The 9,118-nt window shown below is 32.5% G+C and overlaps 2 protein-coding genes across 3 annotated transcripts; one reads left to right on the forward strand and one right to left on the reverse strand.

The window, feature by feature from the left end:
• Positions 1-2,524: 2,524 nt before the first annotated feature.
• Positions 2,525-5,856, reverse strand: LOC133289501 (transcription initiation factor TFIID subunit 14b-like). 2 transcript variants are annotated; one of them, XM_061487482.1, is made up of 6 exons: positions 5,687-5,856; positions 5,294-5,370; positions 4,944-5,165; positions 4,242-4,429; positions 4,033-4,154; positions 2,525-2,904 (listed from the first exon to the last, which is right to left on the reverse strand). In XM_061487482.1, the coding sequence occupies exons 1-6, from the start codon at positions 5,798-5,800 to the stop codon at positions 2,818-2,820; spliced, it is 810 nt and encodes a 269-aa protein (XP_061343466.1). In that variant the 5' UTR covers positions 5,801-5,856; the 3' UTR covers positions 2,525-2,817. The 2 variants fall into 2 exon arrangements, with proteins under 2 accessions (XP_061343466.1, XP_061343457.1); XM_061487473.1 differs by having other exon boundaries at positions 5,294-5,382.
• Positions 5,857-8,239: 2,383 nt separating this feature from the next.
• Positions 8,240-8,492, forward strand: LOC133289418 (auxin-induced protein 15A-like). The gene has a single exon (XM_061487350.1). The coding sequence runs from the start codon at positions 8,240-8,242 to the stop codon at positions 8,486-8,488; it is 249 nt and encodes an 82-aa protein (XP_061343334.1). The 3' UTR covers positions 8,489-8,492.
• The last annotated feature ends 626 nt before the right edge of the window (positions 8,493-9,118 follow it).

Genomic DNA, 9,118 nt, shown 5'->3' on the forward strand with positions numbered 1-9,118 from the left:
CTATATTGGGTGAACCAGGGTAAATCGCTATGTCAGTCTCTCTACTCTTATCTCTTTTTCTGTTTTCTCGATTCTGTGTGATTGTGATTTCCAACAGAAAAAATAACTACGGAGTCTCTGATACCTTTCAGATAAAATTATTTTGATAACAAAATAATAAAATTATAAAATTATAGTGATAAATCAAGATTTTATGAGTATACTCTTAATCCTTACCTGGTGTAATGGTGTATGGTAACTGAATATGAAAGAAGGAGTTTAAGAACTTCAAAGCCTATATACACATCGCTTTGATACACTCTACCCATTAGAGTTAGTTATGCAATGTAATGGGCAATTGCTGAAAAGTGATGCTGAAAATAGATATGATGAGGTGGACTACTTTAATTTACTAAAAAGTGGTTACTGGAGATAGGAACGCAATTAGGTTGTAGAGCTCCCGGGCCCTTTGGTCCTGCAAGAGAGAAAAAAGTAAAGAGAGAGAGGGAGAAGAAAAAGGACCAAAAAATAAAATTCCGATAGGAACGATGATGACATGGACACATTAATTTGACTTAGTCCTCTGTGGCCAATCCAGCATTAACAATGATTATAAAAACACTTTTTTTTTATATCTTATTTTTAATAGTATGATTATTCAATAATTGTTGTTTTAATAAGAATCATTTATGGAAAGAAAGATGCCAATCATATCTGAATTCTATTATAAGACGTTTGTATGTTTCTATTATATTAAGAGTCTTATCCCTATCCAATTAATGAAAGCTTCTAATCTTAATCAGCAAAAGAAAATTTACCTTTAGGGCGTTCTTGTTTTAGTTTATAACAAAAATAGTTGATAATATATTGGGAAATATGTTATTGTACATATAAAAAATAAATGAAATTCATTTTTTTTCTTTTTTTTAGTTAATTATCTTTCTTTTTTTATGTATTACATAAAATAAAATTGTAACATGAGAAACATTTATGGAAAATAATTTTCTTATATTATAAGAAAAGAGTTATTTCATATAATAAAAATAAAATTACAAATGAGATTGACAGATAATAAAGAAGAAAAGAAAAGTAGAATTCATCTCTTTTTTATGTGTGTAAAAAGTTTATATCTTTTATATAACATAAAAAAAAGTTATTATCCATTATTTATATGTATAATAGTTGAGTTTTATAAGAGTTATATTGTAAGAAAAATGATTGTATAATGTTATAAAAATTCATTTTACGTGTCATAATTTTTTTTTTTTGCTTTAAAAAATATAAACTCCACAAAATATTATGTGTGTAAAAAAGTTTTTCTGATGTACAAACTAAAACCCACGTACAGAAATAATGCGCTCCACAACTGCAATGCCAATGTGCAGAGCAGGGCAGTGCGAAATGGGGCCTAAGTCTACTTTAAATCATGACATGTACTAACCGAAGTACCGAGGGGTCGGTCCTTGGTTAACATTGCATGCGTTGTTGTACGTACTAACTACTTTGTAGTTTTTGGACCGCTTATTGTATTGTACCTACTCAAACGAACGAGCATTAACATAGGAGTCTCACTTAGAATTACAAAACCATCCACAATAATAAAGCAGATGGTAGTTGAATTTTCCCATTAATGGCAAGCCCTAATAAAGTCTATTCCTATCTCAGTTACCTATCAAACCCACACAAATAACTGAATAAGTACATCTAATACATGCCTTCTTTAAAGGATCTAATTCTCCCACCTGACTGCACCAGTACAATATCAACTCATCCAATAAATTTTTAGTGCAATATCACCAGACTACATCATTTATATTTTGTAATATGTGAATAAAAAATATCATATTACATAAAAAAAAAAATTTAAATGACAGCTGATTAAATTATGTAATATTTTCTGTCCACGTGTCATAAAATAAATGATGACAGAATAAAAAGTATCATATTATTTGAAAAAATAATAATTAAATGACAACAAAGAAAATATATATTTCTTAGCTGGATAATATGTTATTTTGGTAATGCACACTTATTCTCAACCACTGATTTTATTCATTATATTTAACACGTGCCATAATCTATCTATATCAAAAGTTTAAATAAAAAATTATAATTTTATTAAATTTTTAAGACATCTCACGTACAAAAATCTTTTGAACTTTAAACATAATCAGTACACAAATTATCATACACTATGCTGGAATTTATTTTATATTTTAAAATAGGAAAGAATAAATTAAACTCTCGATAATATGATTATAAAAGCTATATTATATTGCAACTAATTATCACAAAATAAAAACAATCGCATATCTTATCCATATTTTTTACGGTCAAAATTACATCAAGAGCCATTTGAGATAAATTTTAAAAGTCAAGTTTTAATTAACTAAATTAAAAGTCAAGAGCTCAAATTAACAAACACTTTTGAGCACTAAATTGGTAATTATTTATTAAACAAATCAAAGACGGTGGAAAAAGAAAAAGAAAAAAGCAAGAGGCATTCAAACTACTCTCTCCCAATAGTATACTAGTTTATCCCTGCCAACATGATATATTTAATTTTATAGTTATACTGCTAAGTATACTTTAATAAACATAAAACAAAAAAACTACATTTGTTAATCTCTAGTGACTATATCGTTACACATTTGCCGCTTATATTTATTGGCAGAGCCAAACTTATCTTAAACAATTACAACATCGCAGACAAAATTGAAATAAATTATAATAAAACGAAAGAAAAACTAGCTGATGAGTGATGAAGGGCATATAATCAACCCATTCTCTGCTGTATGACTAATTAGAAAATACACCCCAAAGATCCTGATCGTACATCTATTGGTCAGAAGAAGATTTGAACTGCTGATGCTGTCCATCTATCAAACTTATCTGTCGTCTGAGTTTAGCAATATGAGCTTGAACCTAAGCCATTGGAAGGAGGAAATAACTGTCAATTGTCAACAATAGTTTTCTTACAAGGTTAAGATTATAGGGTCATTCAACAAAGCCTTCAAGAAAAGCTAAAACATATTCACAGTTTAAGTGACAAGAAAATAATATTCAACCGCCTACTCTTTCAGATCCTCGTTGTCATTCACTACTATCATAAATGAGGATACATAAGTAACAATAACTCAGGTAAACTACACCTTATCAAGAAAATATAAGAAAAAGGACTGTAATACAGACTTTAGCATACTGACAATGGTCAATGATTTGGAGAAATGAAAAAAAGTTCATCTACATTGCATAATCACAAAATTGGAAAGTATATCACGAAAAACGTCAGCATTGTATAATTTAGTTTTAACAGTTATTTATTATTTTAAAATTGAATTATGATATACATTCTGAATATTTATGCCGCACATAGAAAATTATTAGAACGTAGAGAACCCACAATATATTGATGATAATGGATGCCAGAATTAAATCCTTTAATGATGAACAAGCAGGAGTAATAAGCCACCACAATAGCCATTAAATAAAACTAGAATAATATTAATCTGCATATACAACATCTTTTCTGTCTTCTCTCTGCCCTTCCCCCTCCGCTGGCTCCCCACTTTCTTAGAAGTCGAAATAAATCATTTAATTACAAACGAGAATGTCAAACATGCACAGATCAGTACAGCCAATAATCTTACTTAAGAAAAATGTCTGTGCATTCTGTTTTAATAATTGAAAGGCATAATTCTTTTAAGTTCAACTAAACACAAAAATAAGCCAAAAACATTAGTCTTGAGTCTTGACTGCTGAGTCCTGAGTATGTGTTCTGAAGTGCAGAGCAAATATGCAGAAATTTTTTTCTCTAATAATCCATATATATTTCGATTTTGATAAAACCATAACCTTGCATCGAGATCATAATCCTTGGTGCTATCACATTTCTCTACAAAGAGACTACAGGTGCATCTATAAGCAAGGATGAAAGATTATACTTGCTGTCAATGGCTCATATAAATTTAACATCAAGACATCAACAATAGCTTTGACTTCCACAAAGATTATATACTTTAAATATGATATAAAGTATTATGTCAGTTGTACCTGCTGACGAGCTGCTGCAAGCTGTAAAAGCTCATCTGCTTCTGAGAAATTCATGAACCATTGGCTTAAGGAATGATCTTTGGTATCCCCTCTCCTTCTTTTACTTACATCCTCAACAGGTACTGCATTTATATTATACACTTTCTTTCAACTCAAGCATGGAAAAAAGAAAGCTGCAGATAACATCGGGTAATTGCTAAGTAACATACTGGGAGGAGGTAAGGTAAGCCCAGCAGGCAATCTTGGCAAGTTCACGGCTGGATGACTTTGCACACGAGCTAAAAAAGCCTCGGAAGGATCAGGGAATACTATCTCATCATAAAATTCCACAACAACAGGCTTCTTTGTGGACATGGAACTGTTTTCATCCTCTGGGTACAACTTCAAGTGATGATATCTGTATATATATTACACTTCAATAAAATACAAGATTCAGAAATTATTTTGACATTCACAAATAAATGGTGTGCAATCTGCATGATTAACAACAGTGAATACCAGTTGTATGGTCATCTAGTATATCATTAGATAATTCAAGCACTTGAGCCACATAGCTGCACTCCCTAACCAAACTTAGCGTAATAGATATTAGTTGTGTAGTCATCCAAGTTTATCATTATTAATAAAATGAAACACTAAGGTCAAATTGCTGTATATATCTAACTAAACTTAGCAAGGCATAGAACTGCACTCCTGCAGTATTCCAGAAGCATCAGCACATTATTGATGATATGTCAGGTGTTGAAACATACTAAGATGTTAGTTGAGATTTTGCCTACTCTTAACAGTATTTTCGAACATACTTTAAAACTCTGCACTGAATCAAGAAATCAGAGTATCAACAAAAGGCTCAGGAAACTTTTTTTCCCCCGAGTCAGCAACTAAATGAAAAGCTGTATCCAACAACTTACAAGTTCAAAGGCTTGTCACAAACATCGCTGTGGAAATAAAGTGTGATGGCAATTTCAAATTCACCCCATCCTGCCTCTGACAACTCAAAAGGCGGTGACTCCACAACCCTTGTGGGATTATTGAAACTAGAATGCAACTGAAAAACAGCACGCTTTACTATAGTCCCAAGATCCTCATTGGTTGCTCCACGAACATATATAGTCCATTTATGCGACTGATACCTTGCATAACATAAATATGGTCACTTCCTTACTTCAATATTTCTTTTGTTAAGGAAAAAAAAATTAACATTTGTTACTTCAAGAACCACATTAAACCAGCAATAGGGGTGGCAATGTAGGATACTTACTCGCTAGCCTTTTTGCCAAGCCAAAATGCTATGTTTCCATACACTATTGGAACGCTTGTTTCTACATCTTTGAGTTTCTTACCCAAGTTCTACACAAAACCCAAAAATGGTTATACTTATACAATCAATAAAAAAGCCTCCTTTAGTAAAATAAAGGGAATTTGTTTTAACGTTGTATGACATTCTGAAATCATATTTAACATTATGCACAGTGATTTTAAGGTTATTGTAGTACTGGGTGATGGTTCCAAATCAAATCTTCGAATTTGAATCGCTAAAGAAACCAAGCTGCAAGCTTTACACACTCATAAAAGAGTAGGGTTTGGGTAAACCGTCATTATGGCGATTTGGAAAATGGGATTTTATCCTGATTCGAATCGAAATAATGGTTACCTTCTTATCGTTGTCTTCGGACTTGCCCATTTTGGATCGCTGAGATTTGGGTGTAGGACCACTTAATTCAGACTGATCTTGACCTTGCTTTTTCGAAGATGAGCTGTTGATCATATCAATTTACGAGTTCGTCACAAAAATCGAAGCTGAATCTGAGCAACAAATTTTAGGGTTTGTGTGAGTCTGCCAAAATTACACATTATAGTTCATGCCTTTTACGACGTCGTTTGCGCAAGGATCACCTAATGGGCCCAATCCAAATCCCAAGTGGGCGTTTTGAAGAATGTTATTGGGGACTTGGAGTTTCGAACGGGCCAGCTGGAACAATTTTTTCATTTGTTTAAAATTTCAGAAAATTATTTAATAAAAAATAAGAATTCTAAAATTCATATAAAACTATTAAATTATCAATAAAACAACACTATATCTCAAAAATAAAAAAAATCAATTTTTTAAAGCTTTACTATGTACAATTAAAAGGGTAATGCATAGGTTAGTTGTAACTTTTAACTTATACTGAAATGCGGAATATGATAGATCATAAATATCATTGGTTATTGTTTTCCTTGATGTTTTAAATGGTTGCTATAACTTTGATGTGTAAAATTTCTATTAGCCTTCCAAACTCTTCTCTAAGGCCCAGATGATGTACAACTTTGTAGTAGAGTGAGCTTAGGAACTCGTGAAGCTAAAAATGCATCCTTTTATAGAATCCTCCATCATAGAGTTCGTTCAAGTGTGCACTGAAGATGAGTTCAATTGATGGCAGACCAAAAAACAAAACTTAGTTGATGATTGCAGACCAAAACCAAAAGCAGGTGAGGTAGATTATCTTTTATCAGAAGTGAACAACATAGGTGAGGTTGATGGAAGACCAAAACCAAAATTATGTACTCCATTATGCAATCTATTATTATTAGCGGACAATGTAAATGGACCACATAGATCACACCACCACTGACACATTTTTACTAACATTACTTATTTACAATATTATTCCTCCGTCTCTTTTATTCCCCCTTCCCCCCACCCCCAACACACACCCATAATTTTGAATACTCACTGCACAAAACCTAGGAATGTATCCTCTTTTGGAAAGATTTGAAGTGTTTGGTTTCCAGGGAAAAATCAATCCAAACAAGTATAAGGTTGAATGTGGATAAGAAAGAATGTACATTCCTTGATAACTAATGATCAAATGCCATCAACACAACCTTGTACAATAGGTTCACTTATAATGTGTTTTGCTTCTAAACTAATGCTCTCCCTTCTTTAATATTTTGTGAGGTTGTAGTAGTAATTGTTGGAGGTTATGGTTTGAGACAGAAGGGTTTTAAGGTGCTTGAAATATTACACCAAGAGATATCAAATTTGAAATGCTCAAAGTTTAGAAAATCCTAAAATATTGGGCTCCAGTCCATATGGGACCAAATAGCCATGCTTTCACTTATTGTATGTGAATATATTATTGAATTATATTATTAATATTTCCAACAAACACATATTTGATAATATTCTTTGGTTTACTTGATCCAACAACTAACAATTCCTAGCCTTATCTAAATGCTTAAGGAAGGTACACATGCTATCAGTTTCATGATCACTATGTAGTATGCATGAGATGTCTCAAGCGTGTTTGGAACACAAATAAGCAAACCAGCTGCTGTTAAGTTTAGACAAGCATTAGTTGTTGACCTGTGTAGATTTCTCTGGTTGCAAGTTCCAAGTGGGTACCATCTTGCTAGTTCGTGAAAAAAGTGGGGCATTCAGATTCACATAATTTCTTCCTCTTCGATAAAAAGACATCCTAGACAGTATCATGTGATCCTTCAAACATAAAATTCTCTCGTTGATATTTTACATGTAGTCTTTCTCAACTTATGATACGCTTTCCACTTGGTAGTAATTATCGTAGCAGAGCAGATTAAGTCGCACATGTGCATGATAAGTTTAATTGTCCATGCCTTGTTTTACATTTTACAGTGGCCCTGATTTGTCTCATCCACTTTACATTTATACATGCAAGGTAGAGGAACAAATTTTCCTTGTATTAATTATTGTCTCTACTCTCAATTGTTTCGTAAAAGGAAAAATTGTATGTATGTGCCAACAATTTCTAAGCCTTATCTAAATGTTTATGGTCCATGGTATTAGTTGCCTGTTCAATATGAAGCGAACATGATGTCTCAAATGTGTATAGAGCACTATACGTCAGCTATTAAATTCTTTAGACAAGCATTAGGTTTAGATGTTATAGATTTCTCTTTTTCAACCTTCAAGTGGGTATGTTCTTCAAAACAGTGCTCACTTAATTTCTTCATCTTTCGTCCTAGACAGTATCATGTGATCCTTCACGCCTATGTTTCTCACTAGACCCCATTTGGATAGCTCTTCATCAATCATTTTTGTACCTAAATGGTTTTCCAAAGCCTTCTCTTTATCTATATATACAGATTGTAATAGTTGCAGTCACAAACAAGTCAAATCCTGTGCATTTTTTAAGCACCAACTATTTCTTACCCAAGTCTTTTCAAATCATCCTCTTGATTTGCAATGGGTTTCCGTTTGCCTGGTCTTCAAAGGCGCACTGATGTTCCAAAGGGCTATCTTGCAGTTTATGTTGGTGAAAACCAAAAGAAGCGGTTTGTGATTCCTATATCATACTTGAACCAACCTTCAATCCAAGACCTGCTGAGTCAAGTTGAACAAGAATTTGGATTTGATCATCCAATGGGTGGCCTTACAATTCCTTGTAGAGAAGATGTCTTCCTAGAAATCACTTCTCGCTTGCATAGGTCATAAAAGAGAAAATTGAAATGAAGATGGCCAATGACCAATTCAATTTTGTACACAAAATACATAGTCTAACATTGTAAAATTTTTTTCTTTCTTTCTTGTCTTTCCCAGAGAATTGGAAAATGTACCCAGACAGATTATTGCAATTCCCTCAGTATAATTTAGTTGGATTTCTTTTATAAACTTTCCAATGACCCTTTATTACAAGTTATTAGGTGGATGATTGTCTATTTTCTATGGCAGACTAAAATATACTAGCAGGATCATATTTTTACTCGTGCATGAACCTGGTTACTAACCACTCCCGGAGTCCCGTGGTGATGATCTGCACGTGGTATTTGTGCTTCCTTCTTTACATTGCTTTTATAAAAAAACAGGAACCAAACCTTTTCTTTCTTTCTTTATTTCAATATTCTTCATGATCAAAACACAACTTTTTGACAGGATAAATTGGGAAACATTGTTAATGATTTAGGTGATGGTCCATGATGAGAGATTCAAAAATCTAAATCCTTTTCTAAAATCTTTGTGATGCAGATTTTTACATAGTACCTCTGATTGTGTACTTAAATATGCATGAAAATAATTCTAGTACCTATGAAACACTGAATAATTTTTTGCATTATTTCCAATATA

The sequence above is a fragment of the Gastrolobium bilobum genome, unplaced genomic scaffold, assembly GCF_033153095.1.
Source record: "Gastrolobium bilobum isolate Gb01-03AN ecotype WA unplaced genomic scaffold, APGP_CSIRO_Gbil_v1 utg29262, whole genome shotgun sequence".
Classification (NCBI taxonomy): Eukaryota; Viridiplantae; Streptophyta; class Magnoliopsida; order Fabales; family Fabaceae; genus Gastrolobium; species Gastrolobium bilobum.